This window comes from Helianthus annuus, chromosome 16 (assembly GCF_002127325.2).
Source record: "Helianthus annuus cultivar XRQ/B chromosome 16, HanXRQr2.0-SUNRISE, whole genome shotgun sequence".
Lineage (NCBI taxonomy): Eukaryota > Viridiplantae > Streptophyta > Magnoliopsida > Asterales > Asteraceae > Helianthus > Helianthus annuus.
In genome coordinates, this window is record NC_035448.2 from 56,352,768 (window position 1) to 56,369,589 (window position 16,822).

General features: G+C 39.2%; 1 protein-coding gene across 1 annotated transcript; it reads left to right on the forward strand.

Annotated features, from left to right (window-relative positions):
* Positions 1–75: 75 nt before the first annotated feature.
* Positions 76–4,981, forward strand: LOC110917426 (protein unc-13 homolog). The gene is made up of 4 exons (XM_022161987.2): positions 76–707; positions 1,583–2,902; positions 3,139–3,328; positions 3,742–4,981. Exons 1-4 carry the CDS (start codon positions 312–314, stop codon positions 4,674–4,676), a joined length of 2,841 nt encoding a protein of 946 aa, XP_022017679.1. The 5' UTR covers positions 76–311; the 3' UTR covers positions 4,677–4,981.
* The last annotated feature ends 11,841 nt before the right edge of the window (positions 4,982–16,822 follow it).

Here is a 16,822-nt window from a genome sequence, read left to right on the forward strand (position 1 = left end):
TGAATGCATCAATATTGGTGGCGTTGGGGGCCCAACGTTGAATCCCACAAACAGACGCGTGACATCGGAATACACGAATTATTCAAAACCAACTTCCCAAACCCAACAACAAAAACAAAAAAACCCGTTTGCTTCACCGCGTTCAGTTTACCTTTTCCAATTCCAACACTCGTCTCCTCTCAACTGTAAAGCAAATTAAAAAAAAAAAAAAAAACCTCATACATCATTCATTCTTCATACTAAAGCAAGCATCATTCCGAAAAAAAACCCAAATAATCCAATCAACAAACCCACCGATCATCAATTCAATTATGCCAATTGAGAACAGCCTATCCGACCCGTTTAACCAACCGGGTCTGGATCTAACCGACTCGGAGCTCCGAGAAACCGCGTACGAGATCTTCGTCGGCGCCTGCCGGAGCTCGGGCGGAGGCAGGCCGTTGACCTACGTGTCTCAGTCGTCGGGTAGGTCGTCTGACAAAACGTCGGCGTTGCCGTCGTTGCAGAGGTCGTTGACTTTGACCACTGCGAGTAAGGTGAAAAAGGCGTTGGGTATGAAGGTTAAGAAGAAGAAGGAGAAGGAGTCCAATGGGCCGGAGTTGAATGGGCCGGCGACTGTGGGGGAGTTGATGAGGGTCCAGATGAGGATCCCGGAGTTTGTTGATTCTAGGGTGAGGCGTGCCTTGTTGAGGATTGCTGCTGCTCAGGTAATTCTCAATTTTGATACTTGTTTTTTTTAACGACCAACAAAAGCCTGATCATGTTGCCACTGTGTTTTGCCCAATGGAAAGAATTGTTTTGTTTGATTTTTTTGGTGATTTTAGGGTTTTGGAAAGTTGTAAAGATTACATGATTGGGGATTTTGTTTCTTTTTAGGGTTTATATGTTTTTTCTGTTTGGGATTTTTAGGTGGTTTGATTTTTGTTAAGTTAGTTTGTGCGAAATTTCAATCTTTTACTTAGGTCAGTGGGTGTGGCTTAACGCCACCCCGCCACCTCATCCTCCATAGCGTCCCGGGGGCGCCATCGTAAGCTCGCCAGCACGTTAACGAGGGGCAATTGATTTGAACGATGAAGATGTTGGTCAAAGGGGGGGGGGGGGGCTATAGTGTAAAGGGGGGCTTTATACGACACCCTGCAAGTTAAAGGAAGCGGCTTTAAAGCCCCCTGTGTGACGTGGCGTTGACGTGACACTGAGGTGGCGTGATAAAGCCCCTAGGGGTTTTATACCACACCCTCCAGCCTTAGCATTTTTCGGAAAAACGTTCTTTTTAAGTTGTCAAGATTTTAGCTTATGAAGATCATTAGGCCTTAATTACAAGTATTATGATAATTTGCAAAGAACACATTTTTTTCTTAAGTTTGGAGATTAGGGTTTTGTAAGTTTGCAAAGAGCACATGATTGGTGGCTTATTTTTTTTTTACTGTTTTCCTGTTTTTTTGTGAGCTTTTAGCTGGTTTTGATTGTTTTTAAGTTACTAAATCACAATCTTTTATCTTAATATTTTTGCAAAAACTTGCATTAAATTGTCAAGATTTGTGCTTGTGAAGATTAGTAGGCCCTAATTACAAACAATTTGCAGCTTGGCAGGCGAATCGAGTCGGTCGTTCTACCCGTAGAATTTTTACAGCAACTTAAATCTTCTGATTTCCAAACACAACGAGAATACGAGATATGGCAGAAAAGAAACTTGAAAGTACTCGAGGCCGGGCTGTTACTCCATCCTAAACTACCTCTTGACAGAAAAGACCCGGCAGCTCAACAACTCCGGCAGTTCATCCGTGGGGCCCGCGAAAAGCCTATTGAGACCGGAAGACACAGTGAAGCGGTTCAAACTCTACGGAAAGTTACAATGCAGCTTGCTTGTCGGTCAGTTGACGATTATGCCCCTGACACGTGTCACTGGGCAGATGGGACCCCTTTGAATCTTCGGCTCTACCAAGTTCTTCTCGAAGCTCTTTTTGACGTTGAAGAGCCAACGTCCATGATTGAAGAGGTCGATGAGGTGTTGGAGCTCATAAAAAAGACGTGGGGCATTTTGGGAATCGACCAGCGGTTCCATAATCTTTGTTTTTCGTGGGTTTTATTTAACCATTATGTATCCACGGGTCAAGTTGAGAATGATTTTCTTTTTGCTGCGGATAACTTATTGCTAGAAGTTAAAAAGGACGCAAAGTCAACTTTGGATTCCGGATATTCCAAGGTTTTGTGTTTGACGATGAACTCGATGTTGGAATGGGCCGAAAGAGGGCTTTTAGCTTACCATGAGTCGTTTTACAGGGGTAATATTGACTTAATGCAAAGTATTCTCTCTCTTGGTTTGACTGCAGCCGTTATATTGGCCGAAGAAAATCCTCACGAGAATGGTAGAAGGAAGATCGATGATGTTGCAAATACCAACGTTGACATTTATATCAGGTCATCGATGCGCAAGGCTTTTAGTCAGGAGAGTGAGAAAGTCCGCATAAACCGGAAGTCAGCGAAAAGTCAACTAAACCATCTTCCAGCACTATGTATGCTTGCGCAAGATGTTACCGACTTGGCATTTACCGAAAAGGAGATTTACAGTCCAATATTACAAAAATGGCATCCTCTTGCGGTTGGTGTAGCGGTAGCAACTCTACATTCTTGTTTTGGACAAGAGGTACAGAAGTTTGTTTCAGGGATCAAAGAGTTGACTCCTGATGTCATACAAGTGTTGATAGCAGCCGATAAGTTGGAAAAAGATTTGGTACAGATGGCAGTGGAAGACTCGGTCAACAGTGATGATGGTGGAAAGTCGATAATTCAAGAGATGACTCCTTATGAAGCTGAAGCCGTGATAGTAGATTTGGTCAAATCTTGGATAAAGATTCGAGTTGGTAGACTTGAAGAATGGGTTGATCGAAATTTGCAGCAAGAGGTATACTTGGATCGTTATGAAAAAAATCATATGTTAAAGTTGAAAATAATAATATTTGTAAATATTTAAATTGATAATCTAACGAATAAATAGGATGTGTTTATATCTAGTAGCATGACATGTTAAATTGAATGATCTCAGTGTATTTTATTACTTACCGAATGATCACTACAGCAGAATTTTGTATGCCTTTAATGCACAAAATACATTAACGGTTTGCTTATTTTCATTTATAGGTGTGGAACCCGAAAGCAAACAGAGAACGGTTTGCTCCTTCGGCGGTGGAGGTTCTAAGAACTATTGATGAAACTATGGAAGCATTCTTTTTGTTGCCAATACCAATGCATCCTGATTTACTTCCCGAATTAATGAGCAGTCTTGATACATGCCTTCGAGATTACATATTAAAGGCAAAAGCCGGTTGTGGTAAGTGGAACATGAACTTGTTGATCGTAAATAGTCTAGATGTAGGAAAACGGCCAAGATGGATAACGGGTAAAACTGGCCGGGTTGACTCAAAAACATTCGCTTTTGGCATATATGAATTTTTGTTTATAACTAGTTTGTCAAAAGTTATTATAATTATAATAATATGATACTTTGAATAAAATGATTTAGGAGGTCCAGGCGACTTTCTACCCGTTTGACTCGGTTCATTTTTCGCTTAAGTTTCAGATTTTACCCGTTTGATTTGAGTTATGCTTGACCTCTAATGGGTAAAGTAAGAAACTTTAGCTAAAAATGAAGCGAGTCAAACGGGTTGTTTGTCAATAGTTATGATAATCCATTTTTCTTATATATTTCTTAAAAATTAACTTTCTGTTTCTTCTTATTTATAGGATCTAGAAGTTCATTCCTTCCAATATTGCCGCCTTTGACCCGATGTAAAGGCGGGTCAAAACTCAACGGTGTATTCAAGAAAAGAGACCGGTCACAAATGCTTCAAAGGAGGAAATCTCAACTGAACACCATAGACGACAACGATCCCTATGATATACCACAGTTGTGTGTTCGCGCCAATACTTTTCATCACATCAGAAAAGATTTAGAACAATTAGAAAAAAGGACGGTTGCCCACTTAAAAAGTATCGGGATTCGTGACGGTATTATAAACAGCTCAAGAAAAAACTTCGAGTTATCTTTGGCTTCTTGTGTAGAAGCGATTCAACAAGTATGTGAGGCGGCTGCGTATAAAATCATATTTGAAGAGTTAAAGCATGTATTTTGGGACAATTTATACGTAGGAGACACTTCATCTTCAAGAATTGAGCCTTTTCTGCAAGAGCTAGAACAGAATCTTGAAGTTGTAGCAGTAACGGTACAAGATAACACAGTTCGAACGCGTTTGATCACAAACATAATGAGAGCTTCATTCGAAGGTTTTTCGTTGGTTTTGCTTGCTGGAGGGCCTTCTCGTAATTTCACTCTAGAAGACTCATCAATTATACAAGAAGATTTTCGGTTTCTTATGGATTTGTTTTGGTCAAATGGTGATGGATTACCTCGCGAATTGATAGAAAAACATTCAGTCACTGTCAAAGGTGTGCTACCCCTTTTCTCCATTGATACTTGCAGCCTTATTGAGCAATTTAAATCCATAATGTTGACTGATGGTCATGGTTCATCCACCAAATCAAGACTTCCTTTGCCTTCAACACCTGACCAGTGGGGCCCGAACGAACCAAACACGATCTTGAGAGTGTTGTGTCATCGTAACGACAAGGCAGCTACTACCTTCCTTAAGAAAAATTACAATCTGCCAAAGAAGCTTTGAGATTAATTGTGTTTATGGTTATAAGTTATAACATAAGTGTGTACAGAATATGATCAAGTTCATGACATGGAGCGTTCTTCAATGGTCCATCCGAGAATAGTGCCGAGTGGTTTTCGGGTTTATTTATTTTTGATAATTTTTTTGGTGCTTTTTTTCTGGATTGGGTATGTGAAGTGTTTGGGGTGAACCTATGCGTAACTTTTTGCTAATATGTATAGAAATGAAAGGAATATAGTGAATTTGTTTTTCTAAAGACACATTTGAAGTTATTTGATCATTAATGATTGATGGTAATTATGCCTTTATACAAACACGATTCGCATTTATATTCGTGTCAAGAACATCAAACAGACCCCTTATAACTAGAATTGTGAAACCTTAACACGACCCAGTTAGCTCATTTATCAAAAGAGTAAATTGCACAAAACGTCCTTTATGTTTTCTCAAACTTGCAGGTTTCATCCTCAATGTTTAAAACTTGCTAAAACATCCTTTAAGTTTATTTTTGTTGCTGGTTCAATCCTTTACAACTAACCACGTTACTTGAATCAGTTAAATTCCCTCACATGCATAATATGTGTGGGTAAACTCGTCATTTTAGTTGATCTTCTTATTAAAACCACAAAAAACACTTAGAATTAAAAACCCTAACACACTTGAAACCCCAATCCCCCCCCCCCCCCAAAAAAAAAAAATCCCTTCATCCTCCAACCATAACAAGGCTTTCCCCCATACTGATCTAAGATAACTCATGTACCATTGACGAATCTGACCACTATGTTTACGGATCCATCGTCTCCACAAAATTAACTTCTTTTATCAATTCCGATTCACTGAGCACTTACTCACACAACTGTTTTTCCCCCAAACAGAAGAACTTTAACCACTTGAATCCATTTCTTATCTTCTCATCCAAAACCTTGCACTCAGTCCTCTGCACTTCCTCAACACTAACCTTCTCAACCCCAAGAATCGACAAACACTCGTCCAACATATCTCATCGAACATTACAATACACTTGACAATACTCTTTCTCATAACCAGACCTGATCATCCTATCAACAATCCCTTTTAGCTCCTTAATCGCATCCGTATAAATCAAATGAACATAAACATCACTTCGAAGCTCAAACTCTTTCATGAAAATAATCACTACCTCCACAATCATCTTCTCCATAACTACTCTCAAAATCATCCTCAATTACAGTCTCGTTAACCGCAAACGAACCCGAACCCTTACGGATCGATCCGTACAACTGATCTACATCTAACGAAATAGTATTAGCAAGATAAAACTCATCCTCAAGCTCGATCTACTACCTCACTGTTACAATAGGATTGAATATTTAGGTTTTCTATCAATTTGATAATTGTATCAACAGCTTAAATGTGTGTTAGGGTTTTTAATTCAAGTTGATGAAAAGGAAAATGGTTTTGAGTGTCTTTTGTGGGTTTTATGAGAAGATCAACTAAAATGACGAGTTTACCCTCACATGTTATGCATGTGAGGGAATTTAACTGATTCAATTAACGTGGTTAGGTATAAAGGATTGAACCAACAACAAAAATAAACTTAAAGGATGTTTTTAGCAAGTTTTAAACATTGAGGATGAAACCTGCAAGTTTGATAAAAGATAAAGGACGTTTGTGCAATTTACTCTTATCTAAATGTGTCAAATGGGTTGGCGAGTAGTAATTAAGTTGTAAATGGTTTTATCAGGTTGATGTAATGTAAAAATGGGTTAAATGGGTCAAAAACAAATTAAGCGAGTTAAACAAGTCAACCTCGATATGACCTGTTTATTAAGGAAAAATTACACTTTTCGTCCTTTATGTTTGTATCAGATTGCAATAGATAGCCTTTAACTTCAATAATTACAGTTACAATCCTTTATTTGCAAAACTCATTACACCCTAAGTCCTTTAACACTAACCCAATTAAAATCTTCAGTTAAGTCATATCACATAAGGGTAGTTTAGTCTTTTAACTGATTAAATTAAATTAAAAATAGTTTAATAAAAAACAATAAACAAATATATATATATATATATATAACATATCAATATCAGATCTGAGATCTCATCTCTCTCACTCTCAACCCTTCTTCCCCAACCAAACTCACCACCACCTGCCACCACCGTTCGGCATCGTCGCTGCAGTAGTGTCCGGCAACCAACCTCTTCAACGAACCTATCTCTCCATCTCTCTCCCACTTTCTCTCTCTTCAACCAACCTCCTCCACCACCACAGTAGTATCCAGCAACCACCACCACCAAGTACCACCACCACCGAATTCCATCACAGAAAAGCCCCCAAAATCAATCATCAATTTCACTCTGTAAAAACCTATACTCAATCAGTCACGGAGATGGTGGAGATTGTGAGAGTCGCACCTCCGATGCGAAAGTGTTCCGGTAACGGAATCTGCTTCATCATCGCCGGAATCTGCTTCATCATCGCCAGGTGGAGGTTCAAGCTGTTGATCCATGATTTTTGCAGCTGAGGGGGTGTTTGCGTGAGAACCGCTAAGCTAGATCTTCAATCTTTTGCAACCCTTCAATCTATCCCTTTTTTTCCTATTCGTCCAATCTCCTGTGGCAGTAGCCCCCCTTTTTTAATTCTTCCATATGATATTTTATAGTACAAATTAAAACCTTTTTTTCCTATTCGTCCAAGTTGTTTGTAGGATCGCGAGACGACCTAACGAGTCGATCAGAAGAGTTCTCAGACTGAATCAGAGGCGGAATTCATTGATTCGGTCTTTGTTTAGCTTGATTTCACTATTAACTACTGATTGTATTGATCGGAAAGCAATTACAACTCAGTCTTCACACCGGCAGCACCTTGGTATGGAATTGCACAACTGATATGTGATTTCGCTCTTGGGACCCTTTATATAGTGATGATGATTTCGCTTTTATGTACATGTACATATAAGCGAAATCACCATGTGTACATATGAGCGAAATCCCTAGGTACCCTATGAGCGAAATCACCAACCTAATTACATACATTATCCAGTTTTCTCGTAAAACGAGCCTAATCTATACAATGCAATCTATGACTCGATCCAAGACGAAGTCGACAGATGTAGTGCACCAACAAACTCCCCCTCAGATGTTGACGAGTCGTTCATCGAGTCATGACAATGCTGTGTCTTCACTTCTTCAGTCTTGATCAGTCTCTAGGCTTCTTTCTCTCTATCTGAGACTCGAACGAAGATGTAGTCGACAGACAACTGCACCAACAGACTCCCCCTTGAATGTTGATGGAATCTTCAGTGAGAGTCTTCATAATGACAATTCTTCAATCTTGATCGGTCTTCTTCAAGAACTTTTCCTGGAATTATGTACCCGGATCTTTCTCTGGTTCTAACTTTCGTCAGACTCCCTCCATCATCGAGCTGGGATTGTTGTCTGGAATTTGTTATCACCTTTGAAATCAAATCCTGGCTTTTTCAGATTAAGCTCTTTTCAGGTCCTGATACATCTCCTGGCTTTCCGTAGCAACAGGATCAGAAACCTACACATTCTCAAACACTCGATTACAACAAACCATGTTGTGATTCAAATTAATGAATCAACTAAACATTCGAGAATTTTCACATTTAAACCTTATCAAACTTTAAAACATTTCTAAATCTGATTCAACATTTCAAACCAATTAATCAAACCATCTGTTCATCATATTTAGCCTTTGAGATTTTGAATATCAGCTTTCCAACATCAGTTGTCGAAAATCTTTTTGGATTTTTCAAAATATGAAACATAAATGCAAAAATTGAAATTAAATGCAGAAATGAAATATGTACAAACATATTTTTGTGAGTTTGCGAAAGAGAATCATATCAGTGTTTAGACACATCACAAGCACCGTTAAAGCTTTTAATCGTTTTAAGTTCTAAACGATTGACATTGATTGACGATATAGTTGTCCACTTAAACTCAATCTTAAAAACTTTCGACATGCTTACCGATATGTTTATGTATATTAATTTTGCACTCAATTCTTATGGACCCCACGATCTCAGCATATCCCCTCATCATGCAATACACTGACTCAAGTAATGCCTTTAAACTTTGATCAACTATGATTTGTGCGAAAACAAAGCAGAATGTTTAAACATTAACAATCAGGTCGATACTTCCGTATACGCAGAGAAAGTCCAATGTTTAAACAAAATAAAGAAAAATAAAACAAGTTGAAGTTGTTTAGGCTTTAACCACCAGGTCGATACTTCCGTATACGCAGAGGAGGTCCAAAGCTTAAACGAAACACCAAAGAAAATAAAGCAGAACGTTTAGGCACTAACATCCAGGTCGATACTCACGTATACGCAGAGGATGTCCAATGCTTAAACAAAATAAAGAAATAAAACAAGTTTAAATCTTTGCAAAATGAAATGCACAATCATAGTGTCATTTTTAGTGAAGTTGTGAAAGTTCACACACTTAACCAGTTTTTATGTTTTTGGCATTCAGCGATTACTGAGCAGGCACACAATCAAGAAGGACAAAACTAAGTACTATGCTTTTGATCATGTTTTCCACTAGAACTAGGCTTTTTCTTTATGTTTGTATCGTTATTGCAAATCTACTAGCCTAGCTGAGCCTATCGTCACATCTTTAGTGAGACCGTTTATCACTTTTAGACTTTACATTTCTTTAGCATGCTGTGATAGTCCACTGATTTTCTATCATTTCCTCTTATTTCAGCAAAACTCATTTTTAAATTTTTTAATGTTTTTGACATTTTCAAATTTTCTAATTTTTTAAAATTTTTCTCCCCCTAAAATCAAAATATGTTTCAATTTTGATTTTCTGGGAAAATTTGAAACAAAACTGTACAAACTTGACAACTTGATGAGAATCACTTCAATTCTCCATCCACCTGGCGTAAACAATCAGAACTCCCCCTTACAACAAACTATCTTCCCATTATGATTTCAAAACACTTAAGTTTGTTTTAATCAAAATGGTTTTTCCGGAAAAATTAGTTTGTTTACCAATCATTTGTAGGTTCGGGGTCACTTCATCACCTTGTTTTCTTTATACACATGATAGATTTTATAATTTCAGTTTTAAATCTCGAACATCACTTGTAGAAAATCAAGTACAACTTAATGTCCCTGATTTACCACATGTTAGGCGAAAAATCACCAGAGTAAAATTTCTCAAGAAATGTGTCGATTCATGTTCCACGCTTACCAACCTGGGAACTCCGGCAAGTCAGGTTTTTCTATTTAAACAGATTCACCCAAGCCTGACAATCCTTGGGTGATTTTGAATTCTTGTTCAACAATGGTGGAAAATTTGCATCATCCATTGTTAAACCTGAATTCTCCATTTTTACCTCAACCAATGGCTCCTCTGGCTTTGATGAACCAGAATCATTGCCTGCACATCGCTTGTCTGACTTTGATCTGTCAGATTCATCGCCTGAAGGTGGCTTGTCTGATTTTGACACATCAGATTCATTGCCGACCATTTTCTTCTTCTTCTTTTCTTCTTTCGTCCTCAGATTTGTATCCGATGAGTTCGTCTTGCTTGACTTTGCAATCGAGGGAGTCGATTCATCAGAACTCTTATTCTTACCAACTGATGAACCCGAGGACAAAATTTTCTCGAGATACTCGCTCGCCTTCTTCCTCTTTTTCCTCAGTCTGTCTTTCTGCCCCTGAGAAAGTTTAACTTTCTTTTCTTGAATTGTCTGTTCTTGAACTTTAGGTTTTAGAACCTTCTGTTAATGGGGCTTGACATTGACTGGAATCTTTGCCAATTTTTGAGACTTAGCCCTCAATCTGTCATTTGATCTCCTTGGCAAATTTCTGGCAATGTGACCTCTGATTTGACAATTATAACATCTTCTCGTCTCATAGCTCCAATTCTGGCAGTTAACAGCAATGTGTCCTTGATAACCGCATCGGTAACACATTCTGTTATCGTACTGATGCGTGTGTAGTGTAATATATTTTAGATGTATATTTTAAGCCCTTTTTACACTTTTAGCCAAGTTTTAAATTTATAAAACACGATATTCACTAACACTAAACACACATATGGGCAAGTGCACCCATCGTGGACGTAGTATAGTGTTGGTAAGATACCGAGGTCGTCCAAGGACACAAGAGCTTTTAGTACCGGTTTATCCTCAACGTCTAATCAAATCAAAAAGTTAGAAAAGATTTTTAAACTAAGAAAATAAAAACTAACTAAATGCTGAAAAATAAAATAAAAATAAAAACAGATAGACAAGATGAATCACTTGGATCCGACTCGTGTATTAGTAAAACCTTTGATTATTTTCGCACTTTTGCACTTGTTTAAGAGATTATCTTAGGTATTGTAGTAGGCCCCTCTTTTAAAGGTGACGTTACCCTCAACCCAGTAGTTTGAGTCAGCAAGGATACAATCCTAAAGGGTCGGATTATTGAAAGATAATGAATTAAGTTATTAATGCAAATTATGGTAGGCCCCTCTTTTGGAGGTGACGTTACCCTCGACTAAGTAGTCTGAGTCAGCAGGGATACAGTCCTAAATAGCCGGGTTATAGTATTAATAGTAGTTAACTTATGAGGGGGTCAAAGAGTTTGGATCCCCGCCATCCAATACCTATGGGTATTGAAGGAGATCCTACTAAATTTGACCCAGGTCCCTTGCAGGACCTCTAAACGCTGAACAAGGGCAAGACCCTTACCAAACCGTTCCCTTAACCCCCGAACAGGTAGCCAACATACCTCCATATAGACCGTGGAGATATGAATGGTGAAAATCTTTTATTTTATATAGACAGTAAAATAATGCCAAGACACCACGGACAAACGACAAGGAAAGATCACCTTCAACATAAGCAACTAGTTATTAAAGTCATTAATACAACACCAAATAAAAAGTGCAAAAGATTAAAAATAAAAAGTATTATACTAAACACTTGTCTTCACCAAGTGATGTAAGAGACTTAGGCAAACATGGCCTTGATTGTCAAGAACTCTTACGATCAATCTTGGATCCCGAGACGACTCACACACTCTATGATGGACAATGGATGATGGTGGTGGATGATGGTGTTATGGTGGTGGTGGGTGGTGGGTGAAGTGTGAGAGAGGTGGTGTGCCAAGGGATGAGTTGCAATGAAACCAAGCACTCCTATTTATAGGCTGAACAGAAGGCTGGGCACGGCCCCGTGTCCGCTGGGCACGGCCCCGTGCCTGTCTGACACTCTCTCTCTTCATTAATTGTAATTCGCAATTACAATTAATGCGCCTGTAGTACTTTCGCCACGCCCCCGTGTTCACTGGGCACGGCCCCATGGTGGGCAATAGAAGCTTCTATAGGTTTGTCTTTTCTGCTGCTTCTTGGGCACGGCCCCGTGCTGGGTGAGCACGGGGCGTGTTCAGTCTTCTGCCTTCTCTATTTTGCTTGGGAGGATGCTGTCGAGGGGTCGGGCAATCCACTTATGTTTCTTTTCTTGTATTTATGTTAGATTTAGCTGTCTTTTTGCTTTTTTTGTTAATTTGAGCTCATTTAATCCTGAAAATACAAAAGAAAGACAAAAACACTATTTTTCCAACATTAGTACTAAAAAAGGGTTAGTTTTATGCCTCATTTGATGTAATTTATATGTTGCATTTTACACACATCAAATACCCCCACACTTGAATCTTTGCTTGTCCTCAAGCAAAACTCTTTAATATGTGGCTTACACTCCCAAATGGAATGGGTAGAAGAGAAGGTTTTGGCTTGTCATAGAGTGTCGGGAATCCAAGGTCTTTATTGGGTTTTATTTTTATTTATTTACAATCCTATTCGTTATGATTTATTTAGAACGTTTCATAAGAGAGATTACTTATTTGGGCATAACATGCCTTTTTTTTTAAATTCCATTATATACAAGTTCACATACCTCACGGGAGAAATCACTCACACTCGGCCGAAGGTGTATTTTTTAGTGAATCACTCGAGAGCGGCATGGAACTTATTTCTACCATAGGCTTGCCAAGCAATCAATCCTCCTCCTTTTTAACTTGTTACCTTTGTAAATATCAAGAGGACTTTTTGGGTAAAGGCTTGGGCTAAAGGTGGGTAGTTTGGTTAGTGGTTAGTAGAAAAGGGCGAAAAAACGTAAAAAGCGTCGGTTTTCGTAAAACATTTTGTTTTAGTGACTTTTTTTTTATTCTTAATGAAGTATTTCTACAAACAAGCTTTTGTTTTAAGAGCTTTGTTTGTTTATTTCTAACTTCATCATTTTTTTTAGTCACACGTAAACCGAGCTTGTTACTAAAATAAAGGGTAAAAATAAAAAAGGTTTTTGGTGGGTAAAAAGGTTTTAGGGTAAAGAAATGAAAGGTTTAGGCTCAAAGGGGTTAACTAGGGGGAGTTTTTGGGTAGGTGAAAAAAAAATAATGGTTTTGAAAGAAAAAGGGTTAGTCCTAATGCCTCCATCATTTACTTACTTGGGTTTAAGTTGGTAAGGACCGGGAATGAATTGTCGTGGCAAGTTCTAGAGTCGTAAGAACCAAGCGGCTATTCACACAAGAAACGAAAAATGAGCATTTAGCTTAAAGATGTGTATTTGTATGCTCAATAAAGGCTCAAAACTCACTTTTTGTGGGAATGGGTTTTTCTATGTGATCAAGCATATATAATCGAATTTTAACTAAGATTGTCATGCCGTTTCATAATTTTCTTATGTTAGTTCTTTTTATCACGACGCTATCGGTTGTAAATTTGTAACAATATAACCTTGTTAGTCTTAGAATTCCCAACTTAAACTTTAGACAAGATAAAAAAAAAATTGAAAATTTTTGAAAAAATTTTGGGGTGATTAGCGGTTCCAATAGAGTTTTGTGTAAGGCTTGTTTTTAGGACTTGCAAAATTCAAGGTTTTAGCATCCCCCCACACTTAAATTACACATTGTCCTCAATGTGTCCTAAAAATAAAATTTTAGGTTGATTAGATGTGTAACATGGTGTTTAAAAGCAAAAATTTATGTTACTGGCAGTCTGGACAGGGCCCCTGTCCGTTGGACACGACCCCGTAGTGAACTGCCAGTAATGAAAACTTACAGAAAATGGACACGGGGGCGTGGTGGCTAGACACGACCCCGTGTCTCACAAAAATCTGCAGGAAAGTAACCAAACAGTAGGTCTGGGAGGTGAGCACGGGGGCGTGTCGGCTGGACACGTCCCCGTCTGAACAGTCTGTAAGCCTGAAAAATAGGTTCCTTCCTCCGGTTTTTCCATCCTGGCCTTACGAGTGCTAATGCTTAGCACTCTAAGCCTTGTTTTGTACCTGTTTCATCACTACAAACCACACCAAGTAATACCAACATCCTACATTACCATCATTAATTGTTCCAAGCATAAAGTAAAAGAAAATAAAAGTAGTCAAGGAAAGTAAATTGTTCAACACTTGGCACGCAGGCCACAAACTGTTTTGATAGATAAAGGGACTTTAACCTGTGGGCTCACCATCAACCCGCTCCCGCTCCTTCAACCCCCTAGTCCATGTCTTCATCGCTGTCATCACCTCCATCCCCATGACCCGCCATATACTCCCGGATGCTGCCGATGTCGTCTTGTATATCGTTGATGTTTCGTTCGATAGCTCCGACCCGGTGATATGTATTGTTGGCAAGGTTGTAGGTGTTCCTGGTACACATGAGGTTTTCCTGCAAAAGATCATGTAAACTTTGAAAGTTAGGAAAATCGCCTCCTTGTGAGGAGGATTGACCCGGATCACCATAGGGTTGATACTGGTAGTGAGGAGGTGGTGCGTGAAGAACTAGGGCCTCCTGTGGGTTCCATGCATGGCCTTGCATCCTCTGAAAACTCACTGACCCGTCTTCCGCCTCATAAAGTAAGTTCATGGCTCGGCAAACATGGTAGTCAACTCGTCCCGACCATGGGCTTCTTTCAAAGGACCTAGGGATGTGCGTGAAGTGCTTGAAGAGACGATACACCCACCCTCCAAAGAAGATAGGTGTTGGAGCACGAGCAAGGCGGTTCAGATGCATGTTTCGCAGCATGAGATAGGGAACATCAAGGGGCTTTTGGTTGTGGATGCAGTGAAGGACTACCAAATCTTTTAACCCCACAACGCCACTACTGTCATGACGTTGGCTAAGAGAGTAGGTGAGGAGCCTGTGAATGTAGCGATAGAGTGGATCCCTCAGCTTAGTACTCTTGGTGATGCTAGGGTTGTAGATTCCTTCACTGATGCGTGTGTAGTGTAATATATTTTAGATGTATATTTTAAGCCCTTTTTACACTTTTAGCCAAGTTTTAAATTTATAAAACACGATATTCACTAACACTAAACACACATATGGGCAAGTGCACCCATCGTGGACGTCGTATAGTGTTGGTAAGATACCGAGGTCGTCCAAGGACACAAGAGCTTTTAGTACCGGTTTATCCTCAACGTCTAATCAAATCAAAAAGTTAGAAAAGATTTTTAAACTAAAAAAATAAAAACTAACTAAATGCTGAAAATAAAATAAAAGTAAAAACAGATAGACAAGATGAATCACTTGGACCCGACTCGTGTATTAGTATAACCTTTGATTATTTTCGCACTTTTGCACTTTTTTAAGAGATTATCTTAGTTATTGTAGTAGGCCCCTCTTTTGAAGGTGACGTTACCCTCAACCCAGTAGTTTGAGTAAGCAAGGATACAATCCTAAAGGTTCGGATTATTAAAAGATAATGAATTAAGTTATTAACGCAAATTATGGTAGGCCCCTCTTTTGGAGGTGACGTTACCCTCGACTAAGTAGTCTGAGTCAGCAGGGATACAGTCCTAAATAGCCGAGTTATAGTATTAATAGTAGTTAACTTATGAGGGGGTCAAAGAGTTTGGATCCCCGCCATCCAATGCCTATGGGTATTGAAGGAGATCCTACTAAATTTGACCCAGGTTCCTTGCAGGACCTCTAAACGCTGAACAAGGGCAAGATACCAAACCGTTCCCTTAACCCCCGACCAGGTAGCCAACATACCTCCATATAGACCGTGGAGATATGAATGGTGAAAATCTTTTATTTTATATAGACAGTAAAATAATGCCAAGACACCACGGACAAACGATAAGGAAAGATCACCTTCAACATAAGCAACTAGTTCTTAAAGTCATTAATACGAAACCAAATAAAAAGTGCAAAAGATTAAAATAAAAAGTATTATACTAAACACTTGTCTTCACCAAGTGATGTAACAGACTTAGGCAAACATGGCCTTGATTGTCAAGAACTCTTACGATCAATCTTGGATCCTGAGACGACTCACACACTCTATGATGGACAATGGATGATGGTGGTGGATGATGGTGTTGTGATGGTGGTGGGTGGTGGATGAAGTGTGAGAGAGGTGGTGTGCCAAGGGATGAGTTGAAATGGCTCCAAGCACTCCTATTTATAGGCTGAACAGAAGCCTGGGCACGGCCCCGTGTCCGTCTGACACACTCTCTCTTCATTAATTGTAATTCGCAATTACAATAAATGCGCCTGCAGTACTCTGACCACGCCCCCGTGTCCGCTGGGCACGGCCCCGTGGTGGGCAACAGAAGCTTCTATCACTTTTGTCTTTTTTGCCAGGGCTGACCATTCTGGACACGGCCCCGTGCTCGCTGAGCATGGCCCCGTGTTGAGCTGGACACGCCCCGTGTTGAGCTGGGCACAGCCCCGTGTTCAGCTGGGCACAGCCCCATGCTCAGCTTACTTCTTGTTTTTGCTTTGGGAGATGTTGTCGAGGAGTCGGGCATGCCACGTTTCTTCCTTTTCTTTGTATTTATGTTGGATTTGGCTGCATTTTTGCTTCTTTTGTTCATTTAAGCTCTTTTAACCCTGAAAATACAAAAGGAAGACAAAAGCACACTTTTTCCAACATTGGTATTTAAAAAGGGTTAGTTTTATGCCTCATTTGATGTAATTTATATGTTGCATTTTACACACATCAAATACCCCCACACTTGAATCTTTGCTTGTCCTCAAGCAAAACTCTTTAATATGTGGCTTACACTCCCAAATGGAATGGGTAGAAGAGAAGGTTTTGGGCTTGTCTTGAGTGTCGGGAATCCAAGATCTTTATTGGGTTTTATTTTTATACTGTTTACAATCCTATTCGTTATGATTTATTTAAAACGTTTC